The following is a 16,315-nucleotide window of genomic DNA, read 5'->3' as shown; positions in this document are numbered from 1 at the left end:
TAATATCGAGGCCATTTATAACATGGAGACGATAATCACGAGGAGTTAAAAAAGTTAAATAAATCAGAAATTAACGATAACTCAGTCGTAATACGAAAACATTAAAATCCATACCTCAGCCGTTATACTAATCAAGACAACCCAATATAATCGTAACATGTTTATATAACTCAGTCGTAATGTAAAACATTTAAACCCAAAACCCAACCGTAATACAAAACATTAAAACCCAATTCTTTTCATCGTCTCTCTTGCTCTGTCATTCCGATTCATTTTGTCATCCTTGTTCTCCGTAAACTGGTGGAGTGTCGTTCGTTGAATACATATCTGTTGTTGGGAATTCAATTTGTTGTTCTCAATTCATTCAATCTGTAATCATCGAGTACAGACTTTGCGAATTCTTCATGTTTTGCTTTCTCATTTAAATGCATAACTCTACACTCTCTACTGTCGGCGTTGAATACATATCTGTTTTTCTTAATCCAGTTACCATAAACAATAATTACCGGATCCATAAGATCTCGGAGAAAGATGAAGAATAAGATGAAGAAGATAGATATATATATATATATATATATAAAAGAAGATGAAGAAAAAAGATGAACAGACAGACAAACCTTGTTGTAAAGTAGTTCGTTAGCAATGACATGCCAAATCCGAGTTGATGACATGGCGGATGCCATGGAAAATCGGTTAATCAGCCGACAAACAAATATATAATTCAGCCTCCGTAAATCAGCTCCCATTTACAATGTAAGTCAATCGAACCATGAAAATATTTCAGTAATTAATCTTTTGATCCTTAATCAGCCATAATTAGGATGAAAAACGATAAATCAGCCGTACTGTCACATAGATCAGCCGTCAAACGAATGATATTCTAGTAATTAATCTTTCGCTAATAAGTCAGCCGTAACCGAGCTGAGTTGACTGTTAATCCATCCTATTATGGCCGACTAATCATAAGCTCAGCCGTAACAACATCACATTAGTCAGCTATAAATTATATAACTCAGCCAGTCGATATTCATTAACTCAGCCGGGGAAACATAACTCAGCCGTCTCTTAGTTACAACTCAGCCAAATTTTCCAGAAAACAAACCGCCGATGTATAAGTCAGCTGTAACATTTGTCTGTAAGTCAGCCTTTATCTCATAAATCAGCCATATTTTTGTAATTCAGCCGTACCGTCCGCTCCGCTGACTTATGTTCTTAAGTCAGTCTTTTCGTTTAACTCAGCCGCGTTTGTTTATTCAGCCGACATGTAGATATAAATCAGTCGTAACGACGTATGTAGCAAATTACGGCTGACTTAATGAAAACACGGAACATAATTCCTACGTGGCGCCGAGTTTTTGCTTATGTGGCAGCGAAAAGTAATGGCATTCCTGTAAATATGTTTGTTCTCATAACGTAAAAGAAGGCATGCTTGGTATTTAAAAAATGTCAGTAATAAAAAAAAAGATCTGTATGATTCTTGTCAATTATCCTAAAATTTTGTATATTTAAGTAACTTCCCTTTTAATGTATATATAACAAAGTACTTCAATATGCTAGTAGCTTGTGTAAGCTAAAAATATTCCAGATTATTCACGAGGGTGGCTTTACACTAAGCAAGTTTCTATGCGCAATCCAAGATTGAAAAGAAATGTAAATTGAAAATTTTACTTAAACTCAAGATCATATCATCTATAATCCATAATGGGCCACTTTACTACTTACAACATCTGGTTGAGAGCCAAGGGAACAAAGCACATACATGTAAACTAACTGACACGTTAACTATTCAAGTTAGGTCATCCTTCTAATCGAATAGTTTGATTAGACTGACATAGCTAGATTAGACTCCTGAAGATAAATCTTCCTGAACTCAGAGAGAATCTCATCATCATCATCATCCAGAAGATCTTACGACTTGACAACACTCCAAAGTAAATCTAGCATTGAAAAACTCCCCCCATCACGCCAGAACCAAAACCCTAATCTTTATCCTTTGCTATAAACACTTCTCAGTTTTTTGGCTCTGGTGGCATCTGCTTCTTTTCTTTACCCCCAAGTAAGTTTCTCCATTACCTTTTTCTAATACGTCTGCTTCTTTGGGTTCGTGTTTGATTCTAAGCTAAAACTCATTTCCTTTGTTCAGGGTGTGTAACTGGCGATTCTATACAACAACGATGAATCTTGATTTTGATGATTCCATCAGTATGCATCCTGGTGTGAGAAGACAAGAACGGGACAAGATTCGAAGTCGTTTTATAAGACTTGTCGATAGTAAACTGGCTTTACACAGGAATGCTCCTTTAAACAGACTCTCCATCAAGTGCAAAGATGACGTTGGCCCAGCTCCTGTCATTCGTTGGATAAGCAAAGTTCTGAACCGTCATGTTACAGAACTTGTTCTAAGCATCTCTTCTCATTGGTCTTGGCCTCTGTCTTCCGAGGTTGATTCGAGTGAAACAATGTGTCAGGAGTTTTGGGAATCTTGCTCCGTATCTAGCATTACCCTCAAGAGACTAACGTTTCGCTTTAAGCAAATGGTTTATGATAATCCAAAGAGTGTATCGTTTGATACTCCAAATCTTGTCTACTTTGAGTATTCTGATGCTATCGCAGATACCTATCCAAACGTGAATTTTCCTTTACTTGTTGAAGCTAGTCTCGATCTGCGAATGACTCATGAACAGATCGGTCAGGCTAAACTTTCAGAGGATGATATAGCTAAAGAAAAAGAGGGAACTATGGTTGGGAATGCAACGGTTCTTCTTATGGGAATATGCAATGTTAAGAAGCTTTACTTATCTGACAACACTCTCGAGGTCAGTTTCAGTTTCCTAATCTTTAATGGTTTAAGTTGGTGATGTTCTCTGCCTGACTTGAAATGGTTTTGTGTTTTGGTTCAGGTTCTTGCTTTCTGCTGCAAACCAATGCCGGTTTACAACAACCTGGTTCATCTAACTATCAAGACTCACCGAGATGTAGAATGGAAATCACTGACCGCACTTCTCAAGAACTGTCAAAATCTTGAAACTCTTGTCTTCGATGTAACCAAATATATATATCATTTATTTAATGGCTGCTTGTTTCATGCAAAGTGAAATAGATTTTGAAGTTAGTTTTCTACTGTGTGTGTTTAGGGACTTCTCCATAGATATGGAATGAATTGTAGAAGTTGCGAGTGCTTATGCAAACCGTGGGAGGAGGAGGACGTTCCTACTTGCTTATCATCAAGTCCTGTGAAGGTCCTTGAGATATTGAAGTTTGGAGATATCTGTGAAGACGAGGACATGGATAAAATGATGGAGCAAGTTGAGTACTTCCTTGAGACGATGCCAAATCTTGAACAACTCATAATACACTATGAGACGTCTATTGATGAAGATGTGGAGGAAGTTTTAAGCCAGTTTCAGATGGTTTCTAGAGAAGGATTAAGCAAGTGTAAGATTCAAGTCATCTCTGATAACCTCAACTTGTCTTCATCTACTTAAGCATCTTCTTGGTTTCTTAAGTTGGTATTGGATTCACTCATGCTTCTTTCTCCCGTTTCAAAGCCATGAGTGTGTCTCGGCTTTATATTTGTAATAGTATCTAATGACTTGTTTTGTTTATGGTCTTGATGGTCAGACCACAACTCAATGTTTTAATCTTTAAGTTAATGTATTAAGTTTTAGTTCGTCTTTTTTCAAAGAAACCATCCTTTAATCCCAAAGATATGAATGTCTCGGCTTTATGTTTGTAGTAGTATCTAATGACTTGTTTTTTTTAATGCTCATGTTGGTCAGACCACAACTCAATGTATTAATCTTTCAGTTAATGTATTAAGTTTTAGTTTGTCTTTTTTGAAGAAACTATCCTTTAATCCCAAGAAAAAGAATAGCTACAAACTGTGAAAACAGGTCTTCTAAGTTTCTGATATGTAAATATGAAACTGCAAAAATGTTACTAGCTAAGAGTTGGGGTCTTACATTGTTTATTACATAAAATTGATATGAATATAAGATGTAAGATTAAATCCATGTGAAATAAAAGAAGAAACCCTCAAAACTTTTTTTACTCTGGCCTCCAAGAGTTAGCTCCTTCAAAGCCATTCTTGGCACTGCGATAGTCCTCAATGGTCATATCAATCTCAGCCTGTGAATTCATCACAAATGGACCATGCTGAACCACAGGCTCGCTGATAGGTTCCCCTGCAATCAACAAGAACCTCAACGGCTTAAAGCTTGACGTATTCAACACGCTAACTCCATCCCCTTTTCCAAGCACCACAACAGTGTGTGCTTGTACTGTGTAAGAGTCAGAGGACCTAAACACGCCATAATCACCATCTATAACATAGGCAAAGGCGGTCCATGACTCTGGAACGGTCGGGTGAGTTTGAGCTCTTTGCTTGAGAGTAAAGTCAAGGAACATGATTGGTACTTTTGTGTAGAAAGGAGATTTGACTCCCATTGACTCTCCGGCTATGACTTTGACCTCTACTCCATCTTCTTCTGCTCTTGGAATCTCTGAACTAGACAGTTCTACGGCTTTTGGATCAATCCTGTTGAAAACCAAAGAACACATATCTTAGTAAACATTGAGAAAGCTGAAGGAGAATGGAATCTATTTGAAGAATCTTAACATTTTATCAAAGGAAGGGAGGTTGATCCAAAGCTGTATGCCGTTGTTGACTTTTTCTTCAGGCATCTCAGAATGTATGATTCCTTTTCCTGCTGTCATCCACTGTAATATAACCAGAATCAAAAGAACGAAACAAGAAAATTAAGCTGGTCTGAAATGTTTGCTGTTTTTCTTCACCTGAACATATCCTTCATGGATTGTAATCTTATGACCATTGAAGTCTTCGTATATAATTCCTCCCTGCATATCATTAAAAGCATGATAAATCGTCCATCAAGATTGAAGACTCTAACATATGGAGAAGATGGTAGAGTCTTTGTCACCTGTAGCATGTATGTAACACTTTCAAAACCTGCACAGAGTTGATCTGATTATATCAGAGACATTACACAACAGAAAAAGCTTTATGCTTATCAGAAGAATAAAAAAAAGAATAATTAGTGATCTGACCTCTGTGAGGATGGTCTCTGAATCCACCTGGAGGTGAAACTGATCAAGAAACAGATATTGGCTAATTAGATTATCCTTTGATAAGTAAACATAAATATTGGAGAAGTAAAATAACATTACCGGAAAATTCTACTAGTGATACAAACGGGTCCAGTAACTCATGGTCAATCCTGAATGTTAGTTAACCCAATAAGAACAGATATGAAACTTGAATGTCAAGCAAACCATTTTTCCTGACAAAAATGAAGAAATAGAAAACAGAAAAAAACTCACTTGGTGATGCTTTTTCTAACAACAACAGCACCATCACCTTCATTCTCAAGATCTGCAGATATCTTTATTAGAACCAAGGCCCAAGTAATCAAGTGAAGCCCATCAACCCATAATATCTTGGGTTCCTATCATGATTGATACAAATTTGTGTAATGTTGAGATGTGTATTAACTTTGCTGCTGTAAAGGCAGCTTCCCTTCATTTAAGAATATCAATTTAGAATCATTTTGATCTTGAAGGCAATCTAAAGCTTCCTCCTTTATTTATGTTTCTTGCATAATAAAGCTCTTTGAGCTATGTCTTTATCACTTTCTTTTATGTCTCAATAAGTTCTTGTAAGACACAAATCTCTCTTATTCACAAATGTCATCAATCTTCTTAATGACCTGACGCAATGACATGCTGATGATGGCAAAAACTATGTTAATATATATATCTTATGTCTCTCTTTGCAGTTCCAAGATTAATAATAACAAGAACGTAAATGTGTATATCTTATGTCTCTCTTTATCATCTATACGTTATAAATGCATGGAATCGACCATGATTGATATCAAATCTCATCATCAAAAAACAAAAAATGAAATAAATCAGAAAATTCTTGAAAACTGAAAGCTATTGAAAGCAATTTATACTTGTATATGATTCTTGTTCCCATAATGGTTGGTTGTAATGCAATTTGTCATAAATGGAATCAATCTGTCAAATATTATCTTAATATTAACGTACGATTAGTCATTATGGAAATGATTCTCTAGCGATTTGCTTCTTCAGAAACATTCTGATACTGTTTTACATAACACATTCAAGATCATGTCATGTTGTGTAGGTTGTAACTGTTGAGATCTGTCACTATGATCAGTTCCAAGAAGATGGATAGAATCAGCAATCTACCAGAAGCTATAATTAGCCACATATTGTCATTCCTCCCAACAGAAGAGTCTGCTTTGACTTCAGTTCTCTCCAAAAAGTGGCGGTACCTGTTTGCTTACAGACCAAACCTTGACTTCGATGGCTCGGTCATACGTTTTCATCCTGATACATGTGAACGGGAAAAGACTCAGATTCTGAGAGTCTTTACTTATTTTGTGGATAGAGTGTTGGAGTTGCAAGGGAACTCTACTCTAAACAAGTTCTCTTTAAAGTGTGGACATGGTGTTGAACCAGACTGTGTCACACCTTGGATATTAAATGTGTTGGAACGTGGTGTATCGGATCTTGATTTACACGTTACCCTGGCTGGCCTTTGTCTCCCTTCAAAGGTGTTTTTGAGCAAGTCACTGGAGAGGCTGAGGATAGAATCTGAAAATGTTATAGGCATTGATGTGGAAGATGTGTTTCTTCCAAAGCTTAAGACTCTTCACATCAACAAAGTCATGTTAGGTAAAGGTGGAGATTTCTTTGAGAAGGTCACTTCCGGTTGTTATGTCCTTGAAGAGTTAGTTCTGATTCATGTCTACTCTGATTTTTGGAACCGTTCTGTGTCTTCCAAAACCCTCAAGAGACTGATCCTATCTTGTATAGACTGTGATAAAAATCCGCATAGTGTTTCATTTGATACACCCAATGTTGTCTACTTGGAGTACTCTGATTTCGTAGCAGGCAAATATCCAAAGGTGAAATTTGATTCACTAGTTGAAGCTAGTGTCGACCTTGCAATGACAAGTGAGCAGCATGAACATGCAAGCTATGAACATTCGGTGGGCGATGTAACAGATTTTCTCATGGGAATACGCAGTGTCCAGACCCTTTTCGTATCTGCCAACACTCTTGAGGTATAGTATTGTAACATTGATAACTTTTGAGTTAGTGACTGTATATTGATGAGAATACTTTTTTTTTGTTTTCAGGTTCTTACATTCTGCTGTGATCATATACCTGTGTTCCACAACATGTTTAGTTTAACTATTCAGACATGCAAGTCAGGATGGGAATCATTACCTGCTTTAGTCAAGAAATGTCCAAATCTTGAGACCCTGGTCTTTGATGTAAGAACACTAATTATATCTCTTTATTGCTATCTTCTAACACAGACAAAACTACTAAGTTTTTGCTACTATGTTTCAGGGATTCAGCCACACATATACAATCAAGTGTGAGGATGTTGATGGGTGCCTATGCAAGTTTTCAGGGGAGGTACCTACTTGCTTATCATCAAGTCCAGTGAAGGTTTTACAGATTACGGGATTTGGTGAAGCTGGTGTAGAGACAGAGACAGAGCTGATCAAGTACTTCCTTGAGACAATGCCGCAACTTGAACTGCTGATAATATACTATGATACATTGTTTGATGATGATGTGATTGAACTGTCAAGTGAACTTAAGAGGTTTCCCACAAAAGCTTCACCAAGTTGTGAGATTCAAGTAATCTTTGGTGACCCCAGCAGCTAAACCAAGATTCTCTCTTCTTCTTTCTGCCTTTTGCTTTCAAGTTTTTGTGACTTTGTGTTTGATGATTTGTGCTATTTATTGAGACAGCTGGATTATCTTTTGCTTGTTTTGGTTCTTAGTATGAGTGGCTGGTTTTGTTATATAGATCACTCTTCTAATAATAAACTTTCCGAAACATTGCATTGTTATTGTGTGAATATGTGAACATAATATACTCTATCAACAAAATGCAGCATCACAAGTAGAACATTTTGAAACGCAACAGACTACGGTCTAGTTTCTACTCCACTTCACTAACACTTAAAAAACAATGACTCCTATAGAAAGTCAGGTCTCATGTTAAGCTTCTTCTCCATCGAAAGACAGCATCTATCTATACTATTAAAGCAAAATCCGTAATAGAATTCTGCCATTAGTTTTCAATTTATTTACATTGTCATGCCATTGCTTATTTTAAAGGGCAAATCTCCATATATCGAAGAATCCACTAATATTATACTACGAATTTGTAAAATAATGCAGTATACACATCGAAAAATACACTAATACTATGCCACACCACATTTGGGAAAGACAACCTTTCGTAGTTGTCTAAGTGTATTGTTAATAACCGTCAGTGTACACCATAATTTTAGTAATGTAATCACAATTCATATATTATTTACAACTATCAATTGGTTTTTAGTAATGCAATAAAGAATCATATTGTATATTGTATGAAAGGATCCAAATAATAAATAATGGCATTACATGTAATTAGTCTAGGCAAGGAAGGATCTATACTATTAAAGCAAAATCCCTAATAGGATTCTGCCATTAGTTTTCAATTTATTTACATTGTCATGCCATTGCTTATTTTAAAGATCTTTTCAATTAATTTCACTCATTTAATAAGGAAACAAATCTTTTGAAAATAATTTTGTTTACATAATATAAAAGTTTGTTTAGATTATTTGTAAATAATGTGTTTAGTTCGTTTATAAATAAGCAATTAATTATTGCTATTAGGTAGGTGTTTTTAACATTAAATCATTTATGGATTTATTTACACTAACATATCTCATTTTACAGCATGAATTTTTCTTTTCAGGTTATAATATAAAATCAGTTGGAAATTAAACCATATAAATTTTATTTAAATAAAATGATTACTATTTTCATAGTATTGATATTTCAAAAAAATCGGTTGTTTAGTATTTTGAAATACAGTTCGATAAAAATGAAGTAATTGGAATAATTGATAAACATGAAAATTTATTGGGTTAGAAAAATTTATTTTCATTATATAAATTACATAATATTATATAAAATAAAATATTATAATATTCATGGCATCAAAAACATATATATACCAAAATTAAAAAAAATATGAGAATAATTAATATATTTTTACATAGTATATCTTTGGAATGGGTTAAAATTTAATATAATTTATAGTATATATGTGCCAAAAATAAAAATATTAACACAACAAAAATTAAAGTTTTTTTAGAAAATAATCCCGCGATTTGAAATCGCGGGTCAAAATCTAGTAAATAAATAAAAAAGCAAAATATAAACCCAACTTTCTCACAACAAAAGCATAAAACACACGGACACTAACCAACGTAGTTGAATTAATAAATCTTGATATTGAGTTTTAGGTATTTTAGTAACTACAGATACTTGTCGCCAAGAGAAACATCCATAGCTTCCTACTGGTAAAGGAGGCATGACTCCGAAAGGAGCCAAGAAACCAGAAAGGTTCTTCTAGAGGATCAATGCAAATTTCATCTATAAGGAAATGGGCAGAGTAACTGATAAGCCGAGGCTAACAGAGATTACTTGGATCTTGCACTTGGATGAGGCTACTGCAGGAAGCATCTGAAGTTGGCTTGATACTTCAGCCACACTATTTTTGATTAATGTATTGTAGTATATATAAAAATAATTTTCTAAATAAAATATTTGTAAAATTTTATTATTTCTGCGCATGACTGAGAAAACTATCTTGTCATTAATGAAAGGCTTATTTGTGTGACCTAAAGTAGCAAACAACCCTGTTCCTGCAGGAACGGTTGTGTGCAACGTTGATGCTGCGTGGAATGCCTCTTCTGGCAATTGTGGGCTTGGAGTGCTCTACTCAGGCGATAAGCCAACTACCCTTGTCTCGGGCATATGCGAACCTCATCCCTTTGTCTCTTCAGCACTGATGGCAGAAGCTCTCGCTGTACGTTTGGCGGTTATGACCGCGTCTTTCTCAAACATTAAATCCCTGATAATTCTGTCGGATTCTCTCACCCTGATCAAACTATTGAAAGGAAGAGAATCTAGACCAGTCTTGTTTGGTATTTTGTTTGATATCTATCAGTTTAGTTCTTACTTTGATGCAATATCTTTCTCATGTATCCCTCGTTTGAACAATAGAGAAGCCGACTATGTGGCTAAGTCCGCTCTTTCTGTCTGTAATGCCTTCTCTGTTGGAGTGTAAACCCTTTTAGTTTTAATGAAAATGTGTGTTGGTTCAAAAAAAAAAGGCTTATTTGTGTGAACTAGCCTGGAGAAAAATTAAGTAAATGACATTGATTTTGAGATAATGTAGAAACTAACATTTAGCACATCTTTGATCTGGTTGTACCTTAATACTTAACTAGAGATTGAACTGCGCTCCTGCGCAGATTTTTGTTCTTACATTTTATACATTGATATTTATTTTTTTATAATTAATATTATATATTTTAGATGTGTTGTAATATCTAATTGTATTCAAAAGACTTAGACCGAATCGGGTAATATAGTTATTCTTCGTACATATGTCCGAACCCATTTCAAATATATTTGTTATTTAAATATTATTAGGTTCCTATAAATCAGAACCGAACTCATCCAGATCCAGAAGGACTAAACTCAAAATCCGCACATAAATTTATAATAGTCAAGCCTAATTTCAAACAGAAAAATGATACTCGAAAGGAACAACCCGTACCTATATGGATAGCCAACGTTCGTGTCTAACTGATTTTATAAACTAATAAAAGATACTCTTTTTATGTGTTTGGTTAAATTAAGTGAAATAGAAAGAGTTTTTTTATTTAGTAAAATAATTATATGGAATGAAAAATTAAGTGACAATAAATGTAATACATTTTCATTATTTTGATTTAAGTTATTATTTTATTGAGAAAACGTGTATTTGAATTATGTTTTTGGGTATGTAATTTTCCACCGATTGAAACTAAAAAAAAAAGTATTAGTAAAACAAATTAAACCGAACGTTTAACCATATGCAAAACCCAGTTATATTACATTTTTGATTTTATAATTTGCACAAAGTTATTGTTGAAAAATAATGAATTAAAATATGCACTATTATTATTGTGGTAATATAATTAATGATGTGATGTATTGTTAAAGTAATACAATTAATGAAATTGTTAAACTGGGTGAAATAAAATACAATTAATGAAATTACTAAAAAACACTATACTTTTTTATATTGTTATCCATATTTCCAAACAATGCTCATTTATACAGTTATCTATGTTTCCAAAGAATTTTCATCTATACTGGTATCTATGTTTCCAAACAGTACCAAAAAGTACTTTAGTTTTAATAATATAGATAGTAATGAATAGCAGGTGATAGTGGATTACGTCGATGTATTTTTGTTATGGACATAACTGAATGTTTACTATTTAAATAGCACATCACCTAAAAAGGCAACGTCACAACATTATTTACCGCATGCTTAGTCATTATGGATAGTAAAATGAATAGATAACTCTGAAATGTTTTTAATAAAAAAGTATATTTCATATCACCGAAATAGTATATAATTGTAATCTTACTCACAACCACTAAATACTAAACACAATCCTAATTTTTAAATACTAAACCCCAAATATAAACCCTAATCCAATGTCAACCCCAATCTTTCATAAACTAAATCCAAATTTTGAAATGCCAATAAGATGTATTACCATTCTACATGAGACATAAAATAAAAAAGGTAAAAATGTAGTTGCAATCTAAATATCATCTTAACATATTTCTCAAATGTTGATACGACTATGCCTTCATGGAAAATGGTAATACTTGCTCCAATGTCAACTCCAATCATACATAAACTAAACTCTATCAACTAATCACTAAACCATATACGACAATATAAAACATAATCCAATGTCAATCCCAATCTTCCATTAACTAGACCCTAGCCACTAAGCACTAAACCCTACATGAAAATATAAACTTTAATCTAATGTCAAACCTGATCTTTTTATAAACTAAACCAAATTTCAAAATGTTAGCATTTTCATTCTACATGATCATACAGAATAGAAAATGTGATAATGTAGTTGCAATCTAAAGATCATCTTAACATATTTCTTAAATATTGATATGCCTTCAAGGAAGGTGGTAATACTTGCTCCACTGTCAACCTCAATCATACATAAACTACACCCCATCAACTAATCACTAAACCCTACATGACAATATAAACCATAATTCAATGCCAACTGCAATCTTCAATCAACTAAACTCTAGCCACTAATCACTAAACCCTACATGGAAATATAAACCCTAATCCAATGTCAACCCCAATATTTCATAAACTAAACCCAAATTTTGAAATGGCAATAATATGCATTTTCATTCTACATGAGCATATAGAATATAAAAGGTGACAAACGATATAGCACAATACATATTTTCAAATTTTGAAGTGTCCATGATTGCAGGGAATGAGGTAATGGCTACACCAAATTCAGATTGACTGTAGCGAAAGAAATGAAGATTGACAACATTAGAGAAAATAGGAAAGAGACAACATCATATGAATATCATTCCATTCAACATCACATTGTATTATGTTTTACTTGATGTCATAATAAATTATATTCTATTTATGTTCAATATATTATTTCTTTTTACAAAATCATACACACACTAATATAAAACTCATATATACACGGATTTGTAACACCGTCGGCCGGGGTGATGCTCCTCCCCCGTGTGAGTTAATCGTCCCAGGTGATGCTCCTCGCTGCCTCGGCTGTAACTGCGGCACGTATGCGGTTTTGGAAACAGAGAAGTTTGGGATTACTCATATATACACGGAGTTGTAACGCCGTCGGCTGGGGTGATGCTCCTCTCCCGTGTGATGTGGAGGAGAATCGGCCCGGGTGATCCTCCTCGCTGCCTCGGCTGTAACTGCGACGGCCCGTTGGCGGTTTTGGAAACAGAGAAGGTTGAGATTTTGGGAGAAGTTTTCCGATCACAAAATACTCCCATAATTCAGAATGTGGTGATGATGTCGATCTAATCTGTGAATAAGATCATGGCCATGGTATAAAATTAACAAGAAAAATTACAAAGGAGGTGGATGTGGATATTGAAGTGCCACGAATTATTTGACATGAAATAATTATTAATTTTTTTTACACGCAGGTTTTACCGGTTGTGTGAAAAGGTAAAGTGGCAATATTATATAAAAGCCATGCCATGTATAGGTGTACTAGAGAAATTGGACATCTAACTAATTAGTGTTTTTTTCATGGTTATACAGCCCAATTTCCATTAATAAAACTATGAAAAAATCAAAAAACCATGGTGATATAGGTTGTTAGTAGATGACTTCTCTTTATTATGTTTTAGCAAGCTTTTTGTTTTAAGTTTCTCAAGAAAAATAATGCATTGATTGTAAAAAATAATTTGAGGTGAATAAATTTAAATTTCATTCAAATTTTTGAATTAGTTTATATAATTTAAATGTGACTTGTTTATATATATGATATTAGATAAAAATAAATAAAAATAATAATGTTAAAAATTGTTTAGGGCATCCAAAAACATTGTAGGTACTGTATATCAGAAAGACAGAAACATTATACAACAGAGAAATCTTTGTTGATTATTTCAGTGACATTATGATGATAGTAAAACTATGTTAATGTAAAGATTTTCCGTCTCTCTTTAACGCAGTTCCCAAATCAATAATACCAAAAAGCTTTCTACTGGATGATTTGATTCTTAAATTATTATTTTTGACGTGCAAGCATTTTTTTTAAATCATCAGTTCGTGTATAAATGCAGGGTATTGACCAAGATGGTATCAATCTCAACAGCAAAAAAAACAAAAAAAAAGGAAATAAATCTGAATTTATGGGAAACTGATTGCTTTTTTTTTTTATTAAACTTTCCTTTATTAACTTAAACGTTTAAAACTCCATTAGAGGAGGAGGTGTTACAACATAGGAAGGCATCACAAGCCAAAGAGTTTGCCATATCATAAGCACAACAACAAGAAAAGTGAGCATATAAAGCAACAAAGGAAAAGATAAAGGATCGAATAACGAGTAAGATACGGTGAACATCGAATGACCAACTCTCTGAAAGAAGGTTATAACACTACAAGAAATATCGGTATTAATAGCACCCGACAAACGCTATCATATCGTTTTCATAGCGTTTCGAAGAACGCCGTGACAGCCGCAGCTATAATAGACCCTCCCCCTAGCGTAGCGTTTTTCGCGTGCTGTAACAATATACAGATATTATAGCGCTGGTCTTGTGTTATATTATACCTATTTATAGCGATTTCTTTTCGCTATTTAAATATTTTATGTGGCACTTTTCGTGTGCCATAAAATATTTTGTTATGACATTTGTTTTTTGTCATGGAATACCTTTTTGTAACTCAGTTTTTTTTGAATTTTTGAACATTTAATAGCAATTTTTTTGTGCCATTGAATATTATAATACAGCGTTTTACTTGTGCTATGACGTTTATATTCTAGGTAATACTGAATAGCTAATATTTTCTATATTGACACATTTTTTGGTTTGATTTACTAATTTTGTTTTTTTATGGAATATAGAATTGGAAAATATTGTAAAAAAAGAAAATTAAAAAATAGAATTTTTAGTAATTGTAACCAGACTAGAAATATGCAAAAAGCACTATAATGTGCTGACAATTGATTCATCATATACCAAAAAAACACATACATAAACAACATACATAAACAACAATTAGTAATGACGGCCAGACTTGGTTCGCGAGGACTGTCCTTGTGCTTGTGGTGGGCGTCTTAAAAGAGATGAGTTTCTGAACATTGGGTCGATGTCTTCTTCAGGTTCTTCAATGCGTGTCAAGTAGCCAAGAGAGGTTTTGAACTCTGTTCTGGTTATCTCCTCCACATCATTTCCTCCCGAGGACTATCCTCGTTCTTGTTCTCTGTTGAGTGCTTCTTGTTGTGGTTTTTGTTTTTGGAGTAGTTATGGTCTCACTCCAGATGCCGGCAGTGCCCATACGATGCTCTTCCTTCCTTCCATTAGAGTTTCTAGACTGTAAAGTTAACTCAAGTTAGAACTTTAATAGATATTTGAATATGAATATCTAAACTGAAAATGAAAACTTATTCGAAGAAGAAATCATAAATCGAAGATGATATTTGAAGAATAATAAATGGAAATCGAGTATCTCTGACTTTTGAAGAAGTTCCCAATCCAGATCTGTGAGGGTTCGAATCTATAAGGATCTGTAAGAGTTGTTACCTTTTTAATTAGAGAAATATATAATAATCATACAGATGAAATAAATCTAGGGTTTAGACTTTGGAGGGCGCAGACCTTTTGATATGGATGAGTTCGATGGAAACCCAGAGAGAGAAATCGAGGTCGCTTAAGAGAGAATCATGGTTGTTTGAGATGGAATCGTGATGGGTAGACAGTGATTAGTGGTGGGTCGAGGTGGGCTCGTGGTGTCACAAAGAGATTTGTGGTGGTTTGAGATAACTCTCTAACCTAGTTTGCGTACGTTCTGAGAGAGAAGGAAGGAGATAAAAGAAAAAACAATTCTGAACCGTTAGATTAACATTTACGAACGGACAAGATTATGATCCTTGCCTTAAAATAATCAACCAATAGGAAGAGAGAACGAGGATAGCTGATGGATGGTGGATTATGGGCCTTTGATCTGAGATATCAATCGATGGCTATTAAAAAAAGAAGAGAAATTATGTTTCTGGTTATTTATAAATATTTTTAAAATTATCTAAAATTTGTAAAAAATTATAATCATGATTCTAAAATATAAATCTAAGTTTAGACATCAATTTCTAAATATATAAACCACTAAACACTTTAACTACACCAATATACCCTAACCCTCAAACTAAACACTACATATGCTAACCCTTTCACAAGAAAGATAATGTGGAAAGGGAACTACATCATGTGTTTTGTGATTAACATATAATTTTGTCTTAATGTGTGTTATAGTTTCCTTAAAAAGACCTCAAAACTATAATTAGAATAAACCTTAAAAGAAATCTCTAAACCTAATCACTAACAAAAACATGAGAATCCTAACCCCTATCCTTGCCCTAAACCGAGAATAGTGATTTGTTCTTTGTAAACTAGATATGGACATATATCTTATTGGGCCTTTGTAAAACTGAAATGATAAAATGGATCAAACACAATAACATAAAGTCTTAAGTAAATCATTCAAACCATACAAACATTTCAATCCATCCGACACATGAAAAAAAGAGAAACACCGAGTAATTGAAAAACAAAAGCCATGTTCTGAAACAGC

At 33.9% G+C, this 16,315-nt stretch overlaps 4 protein-coding genes across 4 annotated transcripts in view; 2 read left to right on the top strand and 2 right to left on the bottom strand.

Moving 5' to 3' along the window:
- The first annotated feature begins 1,984 nt into the window (after window positions 1-1,984).
- LOC106297746 (putative F-box protein At1g58310) lies at window positions 1,985-3,485 on the top strand. Its single transcript, XM_013733926.1, has 5 exons — window positions 1,985-2,056; window positions 2,144-2,523; window positions 2,614-2,816; window positions 2,901-3,041; window positions 3,135-3,485. Exons 2-5 carry the CDS (start codon window positions 2,175-2,177, stop codon window positions 3,483-3,485), a joined length of 1,044 nt encoding a protein of 347 aa, XP_013589380.1. The 5' UTR covers window positions 1,985-2,056; window positions 2,144-2,174.
- A 562-nt stretch (window positions 3,486-4,047) lies between these two features.
- On the bottom strand, window positions 4,048-5,542 carry LOC106297745 (putative pirin-like protein At3g59260). Its single transcript, XM_013733925.1, has 8 exons — window positions 5,513-5,542; window positions 5,341-5,465; window positions 5,188-5,237; window positions 5,068-5,106; window positions 4,941-4,969; window positions 4,795-4,857; window positions 4,619-4,719; window positions 4,048-4,537 (listed from the first exon to the last, which is right to left on the bottom strand). Exons 1-8 carry the CDS (start codon window positions 5,540-5,542, stop codon window positions 4,048-4,050), a joined length of 927 nt encoding a protein of 308 aa, XP_013589379.1.
- Window positions 5,543-6,194: 652 nt separating this feature from the next.
- LOC106299717 (F-box/LRR-repeat protein At3g59250) lies at window positions 6,195-7,731 on the top strand. The gene is made up of 3 exons (XM_013735756.1): window positions 6,195-7,115; window positions 7,191-7,328; window positions 7,408-7,731. Exons 1-3 carry the CDS (start codon window positions 6,195-6,197, stop codon window positions 7,729-7,731), a joined length of 1,383 nt encoding a protein of 460 aa, XP_013591210.1.
- An 8,421-nt stretch (window positions 7,732-16,152) lies between these two features.
- LOC106297744 overlaps window positions 16,153-16,315 on the bottom strand; it is a 1,710-nt gene continuing 1,547 nt past the window's right edge. The window contains exon 5 of the mRNA XM_013733924.1: window positions 16,153-16,171. Coding sequence (XP_013589378.1) covers window positions 16,153-16,171 — 19 coding nt within the window. The remainder of the gene's footprint in view (window positions 16,172-16,315) is intronic.

The sequence above is a fragment of the Brassica oleracea genome, chromosome C6 (genome assembly GCF_000695525.1).
Source record: "Brassica oleracea var. oleracea cultivar TO1000 chromosome C6, BOL, whole genome shotgun sequence".
In the NCBI taxonomy this organism is placed as follows: Eukaryota; Viridiplantae; Streptophyta; class Magnoliopsida; order Brassicales; family Brassicaceae; genus Brassica; species Brassica oleracea.
Note: the sequence above shows the minus strand (reverse complement) of the source record. Positions and strands in the feature narration are given on the sequence as shown.